Below are 24,490 nucleotides of genomic sequence, written 5' to 3' on the forward strand. Positions count from 1 at the left end.
CTCTTCGCCTTCAGGCACACTTTATTCCTCAACAGCTGCGCGTGCCCCCAAGAGGAAGTTTTCCCTTTTTTTTTTTCTTTTTTTTTTTTGTGACCGTCTATATTTACCGAGAAGACGCGCATGCGCGCGCGCGAGAAAGAGGTAGAGAGAGAGACCCATGATTTGATATTCTCTTATCCTTCATTAATGGATATATATATATATATATATATATATATATATATATATATATATATATATATATATATATATATAATATCCATTAACGAAGGATAAGAATATATCAAACATGGGTCTCTGTCTACCTCTCTCTCTCTCGCGCATATCTATATATATATCATATATATTAATATACTATATATATATATCCTATATATATATATATATATATATATATCTATATTACGCCAAATACCAGAGAGAGGAGAGAGAGAGACCTTACCTTACCTTACAGACCTTACATCTTGTTCGGGTTCCGCCCCCAGGTCCCTCAGTGTGAGGCACCTCTAATGTCTACCAGAGTTTTTTGCTAGTATCATCTTCCGGTATATTTTGCATCTTCCAATCTTGGATGGTCTGGGATGCAGTTTAGATATTTGTCGAGCTTATTCTTAAACACATCTACGCTCACTCCTGATATATTCCTCAGATGAGCTGGCAACGCATGAATAGACGCTGCATTATCGATGCGGTGCGTAGTGGATTTAATGTCCTGTGTGCTTTCCTATTTTTCGGTATAGTTTTGGGCACTATTAATCTACCTCTGCTTGCTCTTTCTGATATTTTTAGTTCCATGATATTTTCTGCTATTCCTTCTATCTGTTTCCATGCCTGAATTATCATGTAGCGTTCTCTTTCTCCTTTCTAGACTATATAATTTTAAGAATTGTAGTCTTTCCCAGTAGTCTAGGTCCTTAACTTCTTCTACTAGCTGTAAAGGACCTTGTACACTCTCTATTTGTGCAATATCCTTTTGATAGTGTGGGTACCATATCACTATTGCAATATTCAAGTGGACTACGAACATATGTTTTATAAAGCATAATCATGTGTTCAGCTTTTCTTGTTTTGAAGTGCCGTAACACATTCCCATTTTTGCTTTACATTTTGCCAACAGAGTTGCTATTTGATCATTGCATAACATGTTCCTATTCATCATCACACCAAGGTCTTTAAACTGCTTCTTATTTGTGATGGTCTCATTATTAGGTCCCTTATATGCATATAGCTTTCTTTCTCTGTCTCCATAATTATTGATTCAAATTTATCAGAGTTAAATACCATCCTATTTACCTCTGCCCAATCATATACTTTGTTAAGGTCTCTTTGTAGAGCGTTCCTATCTTCATCACAAGTAATTTCTACTACTTATTCTTGTGTCATCTGCGAAACTACTCACTACCGAATCCTTCACATTATTGTCTATGTCTTCAATATAATAACAAACAGTATTGCAGCTAACACCGTACCTTGCGGCACACCGGATATTACCTTGACTTCATCCGATTTCTCGTCGTTTGCAATAACTATCGTTTTCTGTTGTGTAAAAATTCTTTTAACCATCTTCCTACTTTATCCACGATATTGTGTTTTCTAATTTTTCTTCGCTAATATATTATGGTCTACTTTATCAAAAGCTTTTGCAAAGTCTAAATAAACCACATCTGTTTCATTTCGCTTTTCATATTTTTGAATATGTTCTCACGGTGGACTAACAGTTGGGTTTGTGTACTTTTTCGGGTACGAAACCATGTTGTCCTTTATTAAACAAATTATTTTGTATTAAATAAATGTTTCATAATATTTTTCTTCATTACCCTTTCATACACTTTCATAATATGTGATGTTAGACTCACAGGCCTATAATTACTTGCCTCTAGTCTTGATCCACTTTTGAAAGTAGGGGGTAATATATGCTAATTTGTGCTCATCATAAATCTTGCCTGTATCTAACACTTTGTCTTAATAATATTGCAAGTGGCTTTTGCGATAGAATGAACTACTTTCTTTAACAAAATAGCAGGAATTCCATCCAGGCCCATGCAGCAGCACTCCATTTTTCAATTTCATTAATAGCCTGCACAATATCAGCTTCATTAATATCTATGGTCAGCTAAATATTCACATATTTTCATCCCTTACTTACTATATCATTATCTTCATTATCTATTCTGGGGGTGAATTCCTCTCTTATATCGTTATGCCAGTATGTTGCAAATTTCCTTTTTTTTTTCATTCGTTAATCTCCCTTCAATTCTCAGAGGGCCTATTTCTATTCTTCTTTTATTCATCTTCTTCGCATATGAGTATAATAGCTTGGGTTTTGCTTGATATTTAATAGGGTTTTTTTCTTCAAGTCCGTTTTCATTTTGTTTCTTTTGATTGTATAACTTTTTGTTCTGCATTTTTTCTATCTTACCATCATTTTTAGTTCTATAAACTTTTCCCATGCATTTTTTTCTTTTGCAAGACCTTTTTTCCACTTTCTGATTTTCTGGAAAAATAAGATCCTTCTGTCTCTTGGTATGCATGAATGATGTTTACTTTTTCTTCTTCGGTATATATTTTTCCACTATTTTCTCAATATTTTATATAATATCTCCGTATTTTACCCTTATGTTCATCACTTACGAAAAATGTATCCCAATCTTTGTTTAATTCTTCATTAATTTCTTTGACCATTTTATATTTTTACTGTAGAAGTTGTATTTTCATATCCTTCCCACTTTTTTCATTTCTTGCCTATCTCTATTTTCAACTTGCTTTGGAATGAAAACTGTTAATTCTATGACATTATGGTCTGAAATATTCGCATTATAAAAACTATTATTTCTTTAACTATAATTCATCTCGTTCACAAATACTAGGTCTTAAAGTATTTTCCTGTTTCTTGTTGGCAGGTGATTTATTTGTTGAATGTTGTATTCTAGTAGCATATTAATAGCTTTTCAAATTTGCCTCTTATCTTCTGACCCACTACTATTACTCTCTTTTTTATATGTTATAAGTACAACCACAATCTCCTATTCGTTCTTTCCTTCTTTACGAAGGAAAGTGAAGTCACCAGATAGGAGAATAGTTTCCAGTCCTTGTGATGTTCTACATATATCAATTTTTCAATTATTAAGTCAAACTCTTTAGTATAGGAGGTCTATATATTACTATGTTCATCAATTTTTCAGATTCAAATTCTACCGCTATTAGTTCACATTCTGAGTTACTATATTTCTCATATATTTTTCCTTGTTTTTTGTCTTTCCCATATATGCGGTTCCCCCTTGATCCTATTTTTTCTATCTGATCTATAAGTTGGAAAACCCTTTTATTTGATCATCATTCCCAGTATCTTGGGCGGATACCAGGTTTCACTTATATTCATATATCTATTTTCTTTTCATTTTGGGGTTAGTTCTTCTAAGTACTCTATTTTTGTTCTTTTTGAGTTACTCGTAACTAAACCCTGCGAACATTCATCACTATGATGGTTTGCGTGTTTTCTCCTTTCATTTAATAACTGGTAGTAATAAGGATTTTCCCATGTCTCTCCTTGTTTCTGGTATGTTGTTCTTTTTTTTTCAATTTCCAGAAATTCTTGACATTAAAAAATAACCAACTTTTCCATAATATTTGATCTTCCTTCATCATAAATTCATTTTTGTGTCTGAATCTGCAATTTTTCTCCGTTTCTGCAATATCCTCTTGCATAATAAATTACAGTTATTATCTCTTGAGTAGAATTTCGGAGCTGATGCTTTGAAATTTTTTTTTTTGCTGACACCTCTGCATATCTCATTGGTGGTTGCTTTTCTCTTTAACCTGATATTCTTGATTTTCTTCTTTATTTGTTTCTTTCTTATTTGGATTTTATTACTTGGTTGTTATTTATTGCTTATGATTCATGGCTACAGGGTGCATTTATATTTGCACCTTTTTTTGTCGAACTTACATCCTTTTCCTTCTTTTAGGTTTTTTACATATTTTTGGATGCAGATCTCTGCAATCATCCCATATCCCATTAAGTAGTGCACATTACATATATTTCATAGTTTTGACATATCTTAGGATGTTTGAGAACATCTTTCTCCAAAAATCTGCAATTCCTCTTTTCAAAAGGTTGCAGATTTTTGTTTGTTCTTTTTGTCTATTTTTTCCTCTTTACCGTCATTGTATAGATCTGGGTAGAGCCTCTTCGGATTTGCTTGTTCTGTTGTCATATCGTAATTTATTTTCTTCGTAGGTATGCTGCTTTATTGCTCATATGTAGTATCAATGAGTATCTCTGCATCCATACTTTTATCTTGTTCTTTGTTTTCCTTATTTTTTTTCTGTCATTTTCATTTTTGTTTAATTCTGTTCCGTTTTCCTCTTCTTCTTTTCTTCTTCTTTTTTTTTTTCTTCCTCTTCCTCTTCTTTCTTCATCCTCAACTATTTGTACATTCAATCTTGATTTAAAATAAAAATTGTCATCCATGATAGACATGTTGAACAAAAAATTCTTGTATCTTTTCTCAAATCTTGTATTACCTCAGCACAACTGTGGATGGGTCGGAATGTTTGCATGCAGCACATTTCTGATTAGGTTTTGTGGACTGACTATGCTATCCAAAACCTTACACAGTTTGCATGCTTTTGGCATTCTTTTTCCTAATGCATCAATTAGAGAGAGAGAGAGATCCTTTTGTCAAAGAAAAAAAAAAAATAATATATATATGTATATTACACAAAATACAAGAGAGAGAGAGAGAGAGAGAGAGAGAGGCACTTCATAAATCTCCACTCCCACCCCCCCCCCCCCCCCCCAAACCCCCCACCAAAGGTCTGTTTTAAAATCCCCTGTATGATCAAATAATCATCCCCCGAATGTCACCTTAATAAGCCTGCAGATAAGATTAGAAGAGAAGACCCAGTTGGTACACACCACCTCTCTACTACTCTCGCCAAACTGGTGTGTCATTCCCCGCCCAGGTCAGTCAGGAGGCGCATTTCGCTGTTGCAAGACTGATGAACGACTCGGAAGTCTGAGGTTTGCCACATTTCGATTTTGAGGTCCTTAAACGGTCTGGCTGAGAACTGAGTCTCTTTTTTTCAGTTGTATGTTGTTATTATTTATTATTATTATTATTATTATTATTATTATTATTATTATTATTATATTATTATTATTATTAGAGTATTAATCGTTTCCATTAACTATTTCGTGTATATATCAGAACTTAGTTTGTTGAATCGTTTACACCTTGCCTATCTGTCGATGGCCCTGAGATTAAATTATTATTATTATTATTATTATTATTATTATTATTATTATTATTATTATTATTATTATTATTATTATTATTATTATTCTTATAAGAGGAGTAATCGTTTCCATTGACTATTTCCTGTATCGGTCTTAGTTTATTGCATTGCCTATCTCTGTCGGTGGCCCTGAGATTAAATAATAAATATTTGTATTATTATTATTAATATTATTATTAAATTTTGGGGGGTGGAAACTTTAATGTCTAAGTCAATATAGTTGTAAACATAAAAAGTTCCTTTTTGGCTGCAATGTTAGACAGTGAAAATCCATAACAAACGTTTGTTTACATCGAAAATAACTACTAAAAAAATTGTAAAAAAATTGTTTTACATCGAAAATAACTAAAATATTAGTTTGCATCGGAAGTAAACAAAATGGAAACTTTCGAACCTCCTCTTGGAATACCTGGCTGGAACTTAAGAGTGTAAAGTATCAAGAGAAAAACCTCAAGAAGGGATCAGTAATCGGCTGAAAACTCGATAGGGCTAAAATGGTTGTTCTTTGTCCAGGAGAATTTGAAATTGCTCGCGATCAGTGTATACAACCAACGCCATCTTGATACAACCCTCCAGGTAAACCAGATTGTTGTTGTTGTTTTTTGTTTTGCGCCATTTTCGTGTCCGTGGAGAAGAATGATTATCAAACTGATACGAATATTCTTTTGTTTTCAGTTCTGAATCAATCCTTCAACACTGAACAGTCACTACGACTTGAAAAGTCGATGAAAATACTCTCAAAACTCTTGTTCCACGAGCGTCTTTCCACCGATTTCGAGTTGTTGAAAATCATTCCAAAATCCAAAACAGTTTCAGTTGTCAAAAATAATTTCAAGTTCCAAAACAGAGCTTCAAGTTCAAAAACAGATTTTGAGTTGTTGAAAACATTTTCAAAATCCAAAACAGATTTCGGGTCGTTACAAATAATTCCAAAAGCCAAATCAAGAGTTCGAGTTGTTGAAAACGGCTCCCAAAAAGCAAATACGCAATTGGATGGTCCTCACCCAAACTCAAGGTGCCAAACCTTTCATCAATGCAAACCATTTCCACGAAGATTCCTGCAAATCCTGCCGCAATTTGCGTTCTTCTTCACCATTTGTTTTACAATTGGGACAAAGTTCAACAAAAGCAAAGGGAGGCGTGACCTCCTTTCAAGTTGGAGAAAAGGGGGTAACAAATCTCAAAAATAACCCCAAAACCAACGCCATTTCCCAGGAAGAGTTAGAGATATCCAACGTCCCAAAGTATTTAGCGGATTAGCTAGATTACGACGCGTAAGAATTGAGATTTTGGGTGGGACATCTGGATTACTTATAGCGCTGGGCACGGATTACTGGGCACCGGTTTAATTAAGTAGCTCTCTCTGGCACTCGGGAGAGCCCGTGACAATGGCACAGGCAAGGAATTCATTCCGCTTGGGAGAAGGGCACGCAGTGCCAAATTGACAAGCAAGGCAATATGGGATTCCTTTCCCTGCAGCTACGTTCGTTAGCATGCCGGTGACAAGACTAGGCAAGGGTTACGAGATCAGAGACGTCAAAAACTTAAATAGATAAATAAATATATAAATAAATAGCATTAAGATACGAAAAGACAAGGAAACTTCGTGTCTACAAGTTGTTAAATCTAGCTTTCAATTACGGAGTCGGGACTTGGGACTTTTAAACCTTTACAGTTGAGGTTAAGAATCATTATCAATTCAAGTTTCGTTTATAACAACCATTTCATGAATACATACTACACACACACACGCAAACATAAAAAAAATTATATTTCCCATTTGTGTGTATATTTATATATATAATTTATTTATTTATACAAAAGACCCTTTGAAAATCATTCTTCACATACAGGACTTTAACCTTCTTGTTGAACAGGTTAAAAAATAAATAAGAGAGAGAGAGAGAGAGAGAGAGAGAGAGACTCACATAAGGAGAGAGAGAGATTCCTGGAGAATCGAACCCGAAGCGACAGAGTTCGTTGCGCGTCACTCTCCACGATAACAGAATGAACGCGATCGGCGATAACGCATCCACGCCGACATTTACGGCTGCATCCGATCTGCACGGACAAGAAATAGCCCACCCCGCAATTACTCGCGTTTCCTCACGTTTCTTCCCCGATTCAAACCGAGTCAATTTGAACGAAATGCAGACGCACCCAGCGGATATTTGACGAACGCGTACTGACTGACCCACCGCCCCCCCGAGGGAAATAAAACTGACGTTTATGGACGACTCGAAGCCATATCGGGGAATTCGGACAGAGCAGCAGCAAGACGATGATGCCACATGTCGCAAGACAGTTGTCAGAAATACCTACGTACTTGATTCGTGGTGTCCCTAAATAAAACAAGGCCGGTATGCGGTGACAGCAACTGCGTTTCGAATGTCACGAAGGCATCGCAAAAGCAGAGAATTAGAAAAAACAGTTAATGCCTTCCTCTCTCTCTCTCTCTCTCTCTCTCTCTCTCTCTCTCTTTTTTTTGATCTCCACGTTTATCTGTATCACCTCATTCAACAAGTAACACAACCAGCTTGGTCGTGAAAACGGTTTGGTGTAAAGATCTAGTATATGCTTGCGCTCTCTCTCTCTCCTCTCTCTCTCTCTCTCTCTCTCTCTCTCCTTCCTTTCGAGACGGAATGGTTTATTTTTAATTCTTATCTCCACGGTTATCTATGGTACTATGTCAAAATTTTGTCCCGAAAGCATCGTCGTAAAAAGTTTTGTATGAACGCTTTATAATATGCTCTCTCTCTCTCTCTCTCTCTCTCTCTCTCTTATCAACGCGTTTATCAACGCGACCTCATTCCTGAATGTTCTCTCTCATTAGGCGAAAAGGCGAGCGGCAGGCAGCACGAATTGTAAGAATCGATTCCTCTGAACCACCAGTCACAATCACGCTCTCCTCTCTCGTCTTAGGGCACGACCTTCATGCCCGCTTTCAAACTGACTGACCCCCTGCTGAGATTCGTCGAGGATGAGGCTTCAGAAGAAGGGGGGTTGGGGGGTTGGGGGTTAGTTGCATTGCGCGTATGCCATAGGGATTCACGCTCGATGGAGCTATAGCAGTAACAATACAGTTACTAGAATTTGCAAAGAAAGTGATTTGTGTTCTTAAAATCACTTCAACTAACATTCAGTTTTGGGAGAGAGAGAGAGAGAGAGAGAGAGAGAGAGAGAGAGAGAGAGACGTACAAAGTCCTTGTTTCGTTATATAGCTCTTTCTGTCAAAAGAACAACAGGTTTAATGAGAGAGAGAGAGAGAGAGAGAGAGAGAGAGAGAGAGAGAGAGAGAGAGTTCCATCCTTCGTTATATATAGCTGTTTCTGTTCAGCAATAACAGAGCAGGTTTATACCTGTTTCTTGTCAACAAAAGCACAACAGATTTAATGAGAGAGAGAGAGAGAGAGAGAGAGAGAGGAGAGAGAGAGAGAGAGAGAGAGAGCATGACAGTGATGAAGAGGGACCAGCCAACTTCTCTCACTGACAAGGGAACTCATTGCGCGTACAAGGGACAAGCCTCGGTTTAAGGCTCCTACGAGAGATAAAGGTGTAGTTCTTTACCAGGAAAAATATACAAAAAAATAATAATTATTATTATATCATCATCATCATGGGTACATATTTTTAAAAAAATATCTCTGCAGACAGCTTTCGGGATGAATTTCCATGATGATATATATTAATAATATTAATAATAATAATAATAATAATAATAATAATAAATAATGAATAATAATAATAACATCAAACACATAGATGAGACTGGATACAAATACCTGGGAATGGAAGGAGGGGATATAAAACACCAAGAGATGAAGGACACGATCAGGAAAGAATATATGCAGAGACTCAAGGCGATACTCAAGTCAAAACTCAACGCCGGAAATATGATAAAGCCATAAATATATGGGGCAGTGATAGTAATCAGATAAAGCGCAGGAATAGTGGAATGGACCGAAGGCAGCAAGAACTCCGCAGCATAGATCAGAAAACCAGGAAACATATGACAATACACAAAAGCACTACACCCAGAGAAAATACGGACAGACTATACATAACACGAAAGGAAGGAAGGAGGGAGAGGACTACTAAGTATAGAGGACTGCGTCAACATCGGAGAACAGAGCACTGGGGCAATATCTTGAAAAACCAGTGAAGACGAGTGGCTAAAGAGTGCATGGAAGAAGGACTAATAAAAGAAGAAAGACACAGAAATATACAGAGACAGGAAGAATGACAAACAGAACAGAGGACTGGCACAACAAACCTAATGCACGGACAATACATGAGACAGACTAAAATAAGAACTAGCCAGCGATGACAACATGGCAGTGGCTGCAGAGGGAGAGCTAAAGAAGGAAACTGAGGAATGATAACAGCGGCACAAGATCAGGCCTAAGAACCAGATATGTTCAAAATACGATAGACGGAAATAACATCTCTCCCATATGTCTAGAAGTGCAATACGAAAAATGAAACCATAAACCACATAGCAAGCGAATGCCCGGCACTTGCACAGAACCAGTACAAAAGAGGCATGATTCAGCGGCAAAAAGCCCTCCACCATGGAGCCTGTGCAAGAAACATCAGCTACCTTTGCAGTAATAAGTGTACGAGCACCAACCTGAGGGAGTGATAGAAAACGATCAGGCAAAGATCCTCTGGGACTATGGTATCAGAAAACGATAGGGTGATCAGTGCAAATAGACAGACGTGACGTTGATTGACAAAGTCAAGAAGAAAGTATCACTCATTGATGTCGCAATACCATGGGACACCAGAGTTGAAGAGAAAGAGAGGGAAAAAATGGATAAGTATCAAGATCTGAAAATAGAAATAAGAAGGGATAGGGATATGCCAGTGGAAATTGTACCCATAATCATAGGAGCACTAGGCACGATCCAACGATCCTCAAAAGGAATCTAGAAAAACCTAGAGGCTGAAGTAGCTCCAGGACTCATGCAGAAGTGTGTGATCCTAGAAACGGCGCACATAGTAAGAAAAGTGATGGACTCCTAAGGGGCAGGGTGCAACCCGGAACCCCACACTATAAATACCACCCAGTCGAATTAAAGGACTGTGATAGAGCAAAAAAAAAAAATAATAATAATAATAGAGCTAAACTTACTCTAAGTCTAAACACAGCCGGTCAGAACATGAACTAAATTACATTTTCTGAAAGCAAAGACAGATACAAGAATATCATAGGAGGTTGGACGGAACCTTCCCAGCGAGGCAAAGCCAGCCCGACTCTTGTTCAAGTCCGATAAGGTCAGGGCGGTAAAATATTTAGGAAACTTAACTTACTCAAGTCTAAAACACAGCCAGTCAGAAATTGGAACAAATTAATTTTCGAAAGCAAAGGACAAGATACAAGCATATCAAAGGAGTTGGACGGACTTCCCAGCGAGGCAGTCAGCCCGACCTTGTTCAAGTCCGATAAGGTCAGGGCAAAATATTTGGAGAAACTTTAATCTCTCTCTCTCTCTCTCTCTCTCTCTCTCTCTCTCTCTCTCTCTCTCTCTCTACAATTAAACCTGCTGTGCTTGTTGACAGAAACAGCTATACTATGAAGCAGACGAATTGTATGCTGTGTGTGTTGTGTGTGTGTGTGTGTGTGTGTGTGTGTGTGCGCGCGCGCGCGCGCGCTATGGCCACTCGCCTGTGTTGGGACGCAGCCAGGGGTAGAGGGAAGAACACATGAACAGAGTGAGAACAACATTGCCATCAACATTACTCCTCCTCCTCCTCTTTATCAATTGATTAATTTATTTATTGTTTTAATGAGTGAGATCTCTTCACTCTGTATTTTCCCTTTACCTTCTCTTACTTCCTGATGAGCACCATCATCTTTGGAAACTTGAATTTCAAGTCAATGGCCCATGTGGTGGGCTTGTTCCACCTGAATAGGGTTCATCTTTAAATAATAATAATAATAATAATAATAATAATAATAATAATAATAATAATAATAATAATAATAATAATAATAATAATAGCACTTTCACTGGTAATGTCATTGCCGTCCTGATAATATTAATACCGTTTCTTCAGCCTGAGTCAAATGCTACTAAAACTAGCACAATAACTACTTATACAGCTGCGGGTGACCCTTCAACAGCAGCTGGTTCCGCCATAATACTACGACCAGTCGTTTCCAAAAAATCTCCTTTTAGACGAGCACAATCTCGTCTACACCAGCTCCCAGAAACAGCTGGAAGTTAACCCCAGACTTTGAGGCTCTACGACGGTTATCTATGGGGTGTATGGCAAAGAAATGGGAGGAGGACGGCCGTAAGAGGAGATGGGTACAGTTACCAGCCATCAGGGGGCTATTTATACCCAGGAGAAGAAGAGAGACATTCTCTCTCTCTCTCTCTCTCTCTCTCTCTCTCTCTCTCTCTCTCATAATCCACATATGTTTATTACTTCCTCTTCACTGGACACTGGATGGTAGTATACCCTTAACATGGACCTAATAATTCTCTCTCTCTCTCTCTCTCTCTCTCTCTCTCTCTCTCTCTCTCTCTCTCTCTCTCTTAGTCCACATTTTTATTACTTCCTCTTCACTGGACACTGGATGGTAGTATACCCTTAACATGGACCTAATAATTCTCTCTCTCTCTCTCTCTCTCTCTCTCTCTCTCTCTCTCTCTCTCTCTCTCTCCACATGTAATTCGAGACTCGCGAGGCATTCGGAAACGTCTCCAAAAATAATTAAATTAAGAACACCTGTTTATGAGGGGACGAAGTCGCTTTCAAACATTCGTGAGCATGATGATCTGAAGCAGCTAATACGAAATAATAATCTGTTTCAGCTCACCGTGTCGAGCACAATGTAGATACGACAAGAGATTAAGACAAGAGATTAAAAAACATTACTGATGAAACAAATGAAGGATTAGTATTTTTTTCAAATCTTTAAATATACTTATGTTTACATAGTGGTTTTTAGATGAGCTACCGTGAAACACAATATACCTATCCTCTGGTGACCTGAACGAAGAGGTGTATCTACCTTGTCCGTCGCAGGTTCTTGGCGACAATCATATGTGTGCATTTAATGCTCCGTCAATATATGCACCATTAACGCCATAATTAAAGGAAGGGATGGCCTACAACCACAAGAGACTGGAAGCAATCATTCCCTAACCTAGTAAATCCACTGCCATGCACCGACTCGAAGGGAATGCGGTACTTTTGACTCTTTGACTCTAAAGCAGTTGTACCCAACCTTCTTTTGGTCATGCCCCCACCTAATCTCATCTAAAATCCTGATGCCCCCTTGGTGATATATACTATAATTCCTATATATCCACGTGGAGGAAGCCTAAAAGGACATTACCTTGGTTTAAACATTCTGGAGTTGGCCCTCCTAAAAATCAAATTACCCCTGGCACGCCGCCCCCCCACCTCGGGAACCACCGCTCTAGAGGAATATGATGACGCTACGAGAGATGATGACGCAGGAGATGAGGGAGAGAACAGGTTCAGATGAGCAGCAAACGACGAGTGAAATGTAAACACCAGTAAACGGAGGATCAACTTCGGATGGTAAACACACGTCAGTGGGAAGCGATTAGGGATCGCTTTACTTCGACGGCTCCCCATCAACAACATGACCTCAGGTGGGGTTACGTTTGAGTACGGTGAGGGCTTCAAAACAGCAGGCAATGTGTCTTTAATTTCAAGGGAATTCATGATAAATGTCGGACCCTGGCAAGAACTTGCAAGAAATGTAGGGGTTATAAAAATCCGTGCCCTTAATTTAAAGTTAATTAATAACAAATGTCGGACCGTAGCAACAACACGCAAGAAATGTACGAGTTAGAAATAAAAGCAATGTCTCAACGGATATTAATGATAAAACGTCGGACCATTGAAACAACATGCAAGATAAAAAGCAAGGCGTCTTTAATTTCAAGTTGATTAATGATAAATGTCGGACCCTACAGCAAGAAAACGGCAAGAAACGTATTTGCTTCTTTGAATCCCCGAAGCGACGAAACAGCCACTGACAACACCCACTGATCAATCGTTCCTAATAGTAGGTGCGTTTTTTTTCAAGTGTCAATGAAACGCGACAAGTTTGATGATGACGATCGCTGCACATCCCTCTTGAACGAAGAATGCTCGTGAGTGCGTGCGTGCGTGAGGTTGTCTTTGTTTGTGGGCTTCAAGTTTTCAAAAGGACTGAAGGGAAAGATAAGCGTTAACGGGACGCCAAACATGAACTATGCTCGACGTCAATAAGATATGGATTCCCTGGGAAACCATTCGAAATTTGAGCTTGGCACTGCACACACCTCTCTCTCTCTCTCTCTCTCTCTCTCTCTCTCTCTCTCTCTCTCTCTCTCTCTCCAAGGAAACTGAACTCAAAACGTAGCTCTGAGGCAGCTGCATACGAGTCACACTCACTGCCTCGCATTTTTCCTTGTGTTTTTCAAAGAGAAGACGACGGCGAAGAAGAGGGGGCGGGGGGCGGAGCCCCTGAATACACACACACACGCACCAAGGTGTGAGCAAGCAATATCTCCCAAGATCGCACGTAAACCCCCAGAAGTTCTGCCACATTAAAGGTGACATTAATCCCTAGTTAAAGAAGCGATGCCCCCTCCAGGTCTGGGTAAACTTGTTTACCGAGTCGGTGCATACACACACACATAAGATAGGCGTAGACGGCAGGAGGCGCGCCCATATATGGCAAACTGGCAACTCTTACTTATTTCCTGAAAGATGGTTCTTGATATTCTCTCTCTCTCTCTCTCTCTCTCTCTCCTCTCTCTCTCTCTCTCTCTCTCTCTCTCTCTCTCTCTTGAGAATGCGGTAAATATGCGGTTGCAATTATGCCCATCTCCGCCTCTGCACGGACAAACCAATTACGGCTTTATTCCATAAAGGGAGGAAAAAGTATATATATATATATATATATATATATATATATATATATATATATATATATATATATATATATATATATATATATATATATTATACACACACTTATGCAAACCTAAATTTCCTGGACTCATCAAGGTTAACTGCAGTGCATACAGTCATCCTCCCACGCAGGGACAAGCGCGTGCCAAGATTAAAGGGACAGAACCCCTCCCCCCCAAAAAAATCGTACAAATTCAAAAAAAAAAACATGAAAAACAAGGACTGCACGAAAGGAAATTTTAAAACTGAAAACTCAAATCATAGAAATAACTCGGTTTTACAACCATGCAAGCACGAAAGCTCTCTCTCACACGCGGAACACAAAAGTTAATTAGAAAAACTAAAAAATGCCATAAAGTCAAGAGAACAACCCAAATTACGTTAAGAATTCCAATTATTAACTCAAAATACACGAAGAATTAAAATCATTAACTCAAAATAGATCAAGTATATATTCAAAAGATCAATTCAAAAATACGTAAAGAAACGATCACTCAAAATACACAGAGAATAAACTCAAAATACACGGAGAACTCAAATTATTAACTCAAAATATACGAAAAAATCAAACAGAAGAATCAAAACGCAAAAATACGAAGAATTCAAACATTAACTTAAAATGAACGAAGAATTCAAAGCACCAACAACTCGTCAAAAATACGTGAATAATTCAAATCATCAACTCAATATACATAAAGAATTCCAAGCATAAATTCAAAATACATAAACGGATATTGTCAACTCAAAAGGTGAACAGAAACGAAACATAAACATAAAAAATATTCAGTTTAAAAAAAATAATGTATAAAAATATAGCATAGACTCAAAATACATAAATAATAAATTCAAAATTTACAAACACACACACCACACACGTCAAAATCGAAACACAACATCAAACATACAAAGAAACAGATATTAGTGGCTTTGTAAATGAAGAATTACAGTCATACATATAATTACGGCTAACAGAGAAACGCCTATACTACAATCAAAGCAATGCATTTCATATAAATTTAATAATAAAAATAATAATAATAATAACAATAACTTCACCTACTCCTCTTTCCTCTTTTGTACCATCACTATCAACTATTGTCCCATATCCTCACCGACCCAGTGTCCCAAATATTACGCCACTGCTACTGTACCGGCCCTCTCAACTATTGTACCAATCGTACCCTTACCCAACCACTCCCCACCTCTGTTACTGTAACACCAACTACAACATATATCGACTATTGTACCATCACCGTCTCATCAACTGTACCATTATCCAAACGGGTCCCCTTCGTATAAGCTACAGTAACTATACCATCATCTACAACATATAACGGCTATTGTACCATCACTGTCTCAGCATATGTACCATTCTCTAATCACCCAAACCCCCTTCGTCTCTGCTGCTGTACCGTCATCTACAACATCTAACGGCTTTTGTACCACCACTGTCCCAGCTGCTGTACCATCATGTACAACATACCTCAGCTATTGTACCGTCGCCTTTAATGCCTCAGCTACTGTACCAGCACCTTAATGTCTCGGGTATTGTACCACTCTCCTAATGCCTCAGCTACTGTACCACAGTCCTAATGCCTCAGCTATTGTACCATCGCGTTTCATGCCTCAGCTATTGTACCATCGTGTTTAATGCCTCAGCTATTGTACCATCACCTAAAGCTTCAGCTAATTGTACCTCGCCTTAAAGCCTTCACTAATTTGTAACCTTCGCCTTAATGCCTCAGCTGTTGTACCATCGCCTTAATGTCTCAGCTATTGTACCACTATCCTAATGCCTCAGCTATTGTACCATTATCCAACCTCTGCACCTTTCCCCAAACACACAAAAACCTGCTACTGTACCATCATGCACAACCGATCTCAGCTATCGTACCATCATCCCCCTCCCCGCCCCGTCCCGTCCAAAGTACCGTATATACCATAAACACCAACACTGTCCCAGCTACTGTACCATCACTGTACCATCAGCCCGTGGTCTCACTTGAACGCCATAAAATAAAACAAACATTTACCACAATCAACCTTATCGATCCCAAGTCCTTCGTGTCGTGATATTTCTTTTGATTTTTTCCCCCTTTTTTTATCCTGTTCACTTTGGGAACTTGATCTAACCCCCTGCAGCCGAAACCCGCCCCCCCCCTTCCCTCCTATACCACTTTCCGGCTGTTCTTGCCCAGGCGCGCTTTCTGCTGTCCAACACGCCGGACGCTGCTTATATGGAAGGGCATTTGCATAGGCTGAGAAAAATAAAAAGTACTACGTTGTGCTTTTTTTTGAGATACTCGGCCGCTTGCAGGTATGCATAGCTCTCTCTCTCTCTCTCTCTCTCTCTCTCTCTCTATATTGGTCATAGTGTTACTGCTTTCATATTCCCTTTCTTCTATTATTTCTAAACCGATCTCTCTCTCTCTCTCTCTCTCTCTCTCTCTCTCTCTCTCTCTCTCCTTCTTCGTTATTACTACATATGTCCAAAATTATGTCCTCTCTCTCTCTCTCTCTCTCTCTCTGCGTTTGTGTTCCCGCTCGTGTGCGCACACACGTAAACACAATATATGTCTGCGTTTGTGTGTTCGTGCACGCGTTCGTCCCTATATTAGCAAATACATCAACATGCGTAAAGCAATATCACACGCTTCCTTCCAGGTATATAACACATTCATATCAACAGCGGTGTTTACACACACACACACACACACACACACCTGTCCAAGTGTATCGGCTAGTTGTCCATGGAAACAGATAAATACGGCATATATACGTGGCGGGGTGTCCCTTCATAAATCAGCCTCCGAACAAACGTTTGGGGGGGGGAGGATGGGAGGGGGGGACGCCCATTGAATATTCAGACGAGACATTAAATCACCTCGATCGTGATTGCAATGAGCTTACAAATGACCCACAATCACGGCAAGAGCTTTCCACGGTGGAGCCAGGTACGAAGAGAATGGTACTTGACGTGGCTTCAATTTGCTTGGCAACATACGGCTGTTTTTTTTTTATTTTTTTATTTTTTAACCTCTGGGCTAAAGAAAGTGGAAGGGTATGGTTCCATATGAGAGAGAGAGAGAGAGAGAGAGAGAGAGAGAGAGAGAGAGAGAGAGAGAGAGAGAGAGAGTTGTCATCATCATCATTATGATTGCAATCATTTAACTAGACCACTGCGATGCTAATTGGCTACCACAATCTTTGAGAGAGAGAGAGAGAGAGAGAGAGAGAGAGAGAGAGAGAGAGAGAGACCCTACCGTTGGGCTTCCAAGAACCTAGGCTTCAGTATCCCACTACTGGTCACGAAAACCAGACATATTCGAGGATGGATGCGTTTTTCGTGTTTCGTAAATGTGTAAAATGAAGGATTCTCAAGTGCACAAGGTATACATAATATGCTACAGCCTATGTATGCAACCTAACTATGCCCTCTGAAATTTATGCGATGTGTATGATACATAGATTGCATCATTACATGCACTCGTGTTTGGGTATACATATACATATGTATACACAATGTGTATATGTATATCTATACGCATACATACATATGTATATATACTACCTATACACATATCTACAATTACAGGAGTACCAGTGAGCCCCACAACGACATAAAAGGAACTTAATCACAAACCAGGCAGGTAACCATGACATAGATCTCCTAATGGCGTCAAGCGCCACATTCCTTCGCTCGAAACGATACCAAGAATTGGCGCTACCAACCTTTTTTACTTTGGATCGATGAGACCAAAATCACGAAGTTAAATCGTGTGTATATGATTCCGTTCAGAACAGCAATCATGGTTGTTTTGTTCTAGGTGCCCCGCCAGCCAACTGAACGCGACCATCGAACTATACTACTACAGATTTCTCGTCCGTGTTTTTTACCTTGGAATAACGTCAGTCTACGTATACATATATATACATATAAATATATATATAATTCATAACTGAATCACGAAAGTTTGGAAAGTGATAAATGCATTAATAAAAGTAAAAGCCACGAAAGGAAAGATAAACAACAGAGTAGCTGCAAGATCTTTCGACTCAACGTCCTCCACTTAGCTAAGTAAAGGACGTTGAGTCGACAGATCTTGCAGCTACTCCGTTGTTTATTTTTCCCTCGTGGCGTATACCTTTATATATACATACATATATATACATGTATATGCATATGTATATGTATATATATAGAATGACGTTATTCCAGAGTAAAAAAAATCAACTAACGGAGAGGAAGAGACCACTTACACAAGACCGAAAGGAATAATGATAGAAAATACACTGCAATTAAAACGTAATTGTCAGTAAACGAGAAAATTAACAATATAAAAAAACACGTTTCATTTATAAAAACAATGTACAACTTGTGTATTACAAACAGAGGCTAACTTCAACACATGCTACTAATAGAGGTTCCAGTGTCCAACATACTTTTCCCTGCATTTGCATAAAAATCGTTAACCTAACAGGATGCGTAAGAATTTCTCTCTCTCTCTCTCTCTCTCTCTCTCTCTCTCTCTCTCTCTCTCTCTCTCAGATAAACTATTTTAAAATATTTCCAATATTACAGGTGAACGAGATAGGTAAAACCTAAAACATGAACCCAATAACATGCATAGAAACTCCGCCTATCATAAAAGTCTAAAAAAAAAATAACTAATAACTAATACTCTATCATTGCAAACCAATTACCTTTTGATCAGCTGGGTACAAAAAATAAGTTAACCAAAATTACTTTTCCCGTCAAAAAATGTGAAGCTAAACCAGGATTACGTTCAGTCATCTCGGTGCATACATACGTACATATATACATAGTACATACATGCATGCATACATAATGAGAAGCGTACTCATTTATTAGTGAAAAATAACTGTCCTTATACAGATAGCTTGGAATGCCTTATACGTCATTTCAGTGCACACATTTGTGGTGTTTTTTTTTATAATTTCTTAAATTTTCAACAAAACTCGTACATTACATATAAACACAAGGACTAAAAACCACAAACATCGCCGTAAAGGTGCTTGCACGCATGCATATATACATACATAATGAAAAACGTACACAATGTGTTAAGGCATTTATTACGGAAAGAAGCTGTAATATATAGATTTAGTATATAGACTCTGCTTCCATTAACAACATCATTCATACACACACACATACATAAAAACACGTACATCCATACATAAAAAGCACATTAACCCACACGCATAGCCAGAAACATACCGGACAAGAGCAGAAAAGCAGAACTGCCTCCAACAGAGCAGGAAAAAAGAAAGGAATAAATAAACTCAGGCAGAAATTTAAAGGCCCAGCTGGAAGGTACAAACAGGTGAAAGCATTAAAGATGCCACACAAAAAAGAAGAAGTGTAAATATGCCTCGTAAATATGTTTAAATCTGTTCAAGACGTACACACACAGACGCACACACACGCACACAGTAAAATTCACATCACGGGAGCGCTACCATCCGCTAAGAATGATGTGAATAACTATGTAGCTTTTAGAGAGAGAGAGAGAGAGAGAGAGAGAGAGAGAGAGAGAGAGAGAGAGAGAGAGAGAGAGAGAGACAAGATCCGTGCTAATGATATATCATCCAATGAAGACGAAAATATAAATATCTATGGACAATGAGAGAGAGAGAGAGAGAGAGAGAGAGAGAGAGAGAGAGAGAGAGAATTGTTCCGAAACTTCAATGACAGTTTGCTTTCAAACCCGTTACAGCTGCTTTCATAGTTCACATGCAGTACCTGTATACATTCGCTTTTTTTATACAGGGTCATGTATACATCTATTGCACGTTTGCGTAAAAAATGTGTACACGCAGCAAATGTATATTAGTACTTACACGCTCATCTTTTTTTTATAAGGTCAGAATATACATATGTATATTTTTTAGATGCAAATACATGTGCATAAACGCAACTACTGTAATGCACTTTCACATATCTTGTAAGCTGCTCATGCATACATATACATTAAAAATAGACAAATATGTATTAATGCAAATATATACATTTTATATGCAGATACTCTAACACACACACATACACATACAAGCGTTCATACATACACGGTTTAATAAGCAGCACAGGTAGTAAGCATATTCACCTAGCACATGCAGTAAATAATTATATACACACATACACACACACGTATCTTATGCATAAACAAGTTGTACTAGCACAAACACATTCATATTTACACACAAACAAACACACACACACCCTCGTCAATTCTAATCAAGGAAACAGAATTCCACTTCCCAGCAATCTTACCAACATAAAACAGAAGATAAAAAAATTGACGAAAGATTAAAAAGTTAACGCAAGACTTTCACTCCTCCCCCCCTACCCACTCCCCCTCCCCCCGTCACGCGACGGAGGACGTTCGGACTCTCAGGCCCTCCGTAAAAAAAAAAAAAAAATTTTAAAAAAAAAATAAAATAAAAAAAAGCACACGAAACACCTCGTAAATAAGAGGACACGGAGTGGGAATGACTGAATTAACAGGCCGGAAGGTTTATATATATGAAAGGACACCAGGCGCTTTCGATAATCGATGCTTCTGAACGCGTCCACCACCACCACCCATCAACGCTAAACGGCTACGTACGTGGTGATGATCGTTCTCTCGTCTTTCTCAAATATTCAAGAGGCGCGTTTTTTCTGCCGGCATTGGCCAGCCGATAGGGATTAATAGCCCGCTGGGTGGGTGACGGGGGGCGGGGGGAGGGGGGTGTTCAGTTTTCAGAAATGCTGTTAACAGCAGTTCGATTCATTTTTCACTAATATTTTGGAGTCGTTCTATTATTGAAAAGCCTTGCTCACATGTCAGTGAGTTTATGAACAAAGACGCTCACATGTCAGTGAGTTTATGAACAAAGACGCAAGTTCAACTGAATAGAATATAGAATTCGGGCCAACGGCCAAGCGCTGGTACCTATGAGGTCATTCGGCGCAGAAACGGAAATTGACGTGAAAAAAAGTGAAAGGTGTAGCAGGAAGAAAACCTCAAAGCAGTTACACCATGAAACAATTGGTAGGGGTGGGTGGAGAGAAAGAGAATACGAACGGAGGTACAGCAAAAGGAATGACAGGGGTTACAGCTAGGGGCCGAAGGGACGCTGCAAAGAGCAAGGAACACCTACAGTGCACCTGGTTTTACGATGACAGTGCGTGAATCACATACAGCAAAAAGAACACTCATTTTTCTATTAAGAGGACTCTGCCAACGAGTCAATTATTTTCCAACATTAAAAAAATTCTAACGAATATCCACAGCACCACATAAATTCATTCTCAATATCAAACTAGACAAAAAAAAAAATGGATCTATTCAGATAACTCCTATAGCCAACACTGATGACATTTCCAAGGCTTTTCTTCAAATTGCAAAAGAAGTTCTTTTACCAAAACGGACGAGTATTAAATGTCCATTGAGAAGAGCACTTGGCAGAAAAATATACAGGAGTCTTTTGGACCAACGAGGTGCTTTCCATCAGCCCTGGAATTAGAAGCCGGGTCGCTGGAACTTCTTTCACTGGAAATGCATTCCCATTACCACGTGATTAGAAGTCAATAACAATCACTTATAATCTATGAGAACGATAACTATATGACGGAGTATAAGCAGCTTAGTTGAGCTAAAATACTAGAACTATGAAATGTTTATCTCTTAACGATTTCAAGGAGGTTTTACTGAGAGAGAGAGGAGAGAGAGAGAGAGAGAGAGAGAGAGAGAGAGAGAGAGAGAGAGAGAGAGAGAGAGAGAGAATATTAAAGTACAAAATACATAATAAAAACAATATTAAAAAGTGTAAATTATTTAAATAAATGCACACATATAGTCTTTATATATATATATATATATAGATATATATATATATATATATATATATATATATATATCATACCCTAATACATAATATACATATACACATATAATCACTACATAAAATACTGCATACAAAGAAAACATGCATCAATTCTGTAATTGGCTGCATTGATCGTCGAGCGTAAGTGCAGAGCATAAATTCTTGCAGTAGGAAATCAATTCCTAATTTCTGTTAAACTTTTTTCCCCTCATTTATATATTTTTTTAATTTTTTTTATTATATTTGTTAATTTTTTATTTTTTTTTTATTTATTTATTTATTTATTTACGTTTTTTTACCTCAGAGGAAGTCCACTGCACATACATTTCTTTCCCTACAACAGCTTTGCATACTTATCTCTTAAAAAGTGACACTTACTTGGAAGGGAAAAATGTCAAGTACAAAGTGCTTGGTATTCAGATCGTCAAGTTTCACGTGGTTTATATATAACAAGCTATCTTACACAATAATTTTTTTCTATATTTGACAGAAGGGTATGTTAGTACAGATCGTGAATAACGCCTTATGTTTCAAATGATGTGAGATAATGATAATAATAATAATAATAATAATAATAATAATAATAATAATAATAATAATAATAATAATAATAATAATAATAATAACAATAATAATAATAATACTTTGCCTTGAAAGGGTATAACTTTTTGCTTCTATAGAAAAATATAGGAATCTAATATAGACAGAGCATGAATACTGTCCTTCATTTGAAAGGAAAGCGTTATTCACAATGCTATAAAAACCATCGAGTCTCTGGCCCGGTTTATATGAGCCACCTACGAGTGACTGACTACTCTGGATAAAAAAGGAAATAGCTACTTGGTATACTACACTGCTTGATAACCTGTTTCCCATTCGTGTGAAAAATCATACTTTCAGAAAACAAAAATCTAGGTTTCTGAGGAAATATTTCAGTTTTTGTGATTTTTTTTTTTTTTTTTTTTGCAAGAAAAAATCCAGTTTTTTTTAAGTTTCAATTTTGTAATAAAAATTAATAGATTTTTTAGGATCTATTCCAGTTTTTCTAAATGTTATGATATAGATTTTTTTAGGATATATTCCAGTTTTTCTAAAATGTTCAGGATTTATAAGGAAATGATTTTTAGGATATTTTTCTCAATTTTGGTGAAAATGTTTTCCTGATTTTCTGGATAATGTTTCAGTTTTATAAAAACTATATTCATTCATAAAACTATATTTATTCACCAAACTATCCTAATGAGCAGAAACATTCATTTATTTTCAAGCATCCATTTCTTCTGCATATAGTACATTTTTGATAAAATCACCTGTTTATAAAAACCATTCTCCATTAGAAAAAAATAATATAAAACGATTTTTCATTCAAACAAAAGTGAAAATTTAAAAGAAAAAAAAACTCATAAAACCTCGAGTATTTTGAGCCAAGAGACTAAATGGTTTCAGGATTTTGGGGGATTTTTTTTTTGTGTGGGTAGGTGTTAGTACAACGAACCGCCTCCTTGTATACGAACCGTATAGGGCGTCCTCACCTGCGGCAGGGCCTCTTGGCTTGGCCCCCAGGTACGCCAGGTTCACGTTCGCCTTCCGCCCGTCAATGACTGGATTGGGCTCCTTGATGGCCCGGTCAGCGCCCGCCTTGTCGGCCATCGTCACCTGCGGGACAAAAGACAAAAAGACGGACCTCGTTAGACGTCGGGAGACACTGGGGGGGGAAAAGGGGGTCGTGAGGGCTGAGTGGCTGGCCACAAAAGCAACAAGGCAACTCTGCATCAAAGGAAAAAAAACAAACATTCAACGAAAACCATTTTTTTTTTCTTTTTTTTTTTCTTGTTTTTTTCAAAACTTCAAACAGCATCCTATGTTTCTCCTTCCGGAGTGCCGTGTCTCCCGGATGCTGGAGGGTCGCTGGAGAAGATTTCGGGGGGGAGTGGGGTGTCTCTCTCTCTCTCTCTCTCTCTCTCTCTCTCTCTCTCTCTCTCTGGTACATCCTAACGTCATAAAAATTCAATCTACAAGATATACCTTCAGACCTTTGGAAAAATGAATGTTGACTTTACATGACCTTTCAGTCCCGTTTCTTGATACTGCCTAAAATCGACCTAACGTCATAGGATTATATATATATATATATATATATATATATATATATATATATATATATCCTATTATATATATATATATATGTGTGTCTCTCTCTCTCTCTCTCTCTCTCTCTCTCTCTCTCTCTCTCTCTCTCTCTTGTCCGAAACGGAATATTTCGTCATTACAAGAATGTGTCTTCAGATCTACAAAAATACCGTCGTCGAATTCTGATATTTTGCAAACAACCGCTGGTTCTATATTTAAAAAA

At 37.9% G+C, this 24,490-nt stretch overlaps 1 protein-coding gene across 5 annotated transcripts in view; it reads right to left on the reverse strand.

The window, feature by feature from the left end:
• Window positions 1-24,490, reverse strand: part of LOC135197056 (RNA-binding protein 24-B-like) — a 117,465-nt gene that overhangs the window by 46,039 nt on the left and 46,936 nt on the right. For 3 of the 5 annotated variants that reach the window (XM_064223998.1, XM_064223994.1, XM_064223996.1), the window contains exon 2: window positions 23,652-23,793. In XM_064223998.1, coding sequence (XP_064080068.1) covers window positions 23,652-23,793 — 142 coding nt within the window. The remainder of the gene's footprint in view (window positions 1-23,651; window positions 23,794-24,490) is intronic. The other 2 variants (XM_064223995.1, XM_064223997.1) reach the window with 1 other exon arrangement.

Source organism: Macrobrachium nipponense, chromosome 18, assembly GCF_015104395.2.
Source record: "Macrobrachium nipponense isolate FS-2020 chromosome 18, ASM1510439v2, whole genome shotgun sequence".
NCBI lineage: Eukaryota > Metazoa > Arthropoda > Malacostraca > Decapoda > Palaemonidae > Macrobrachium > Macrobrachium nipponense.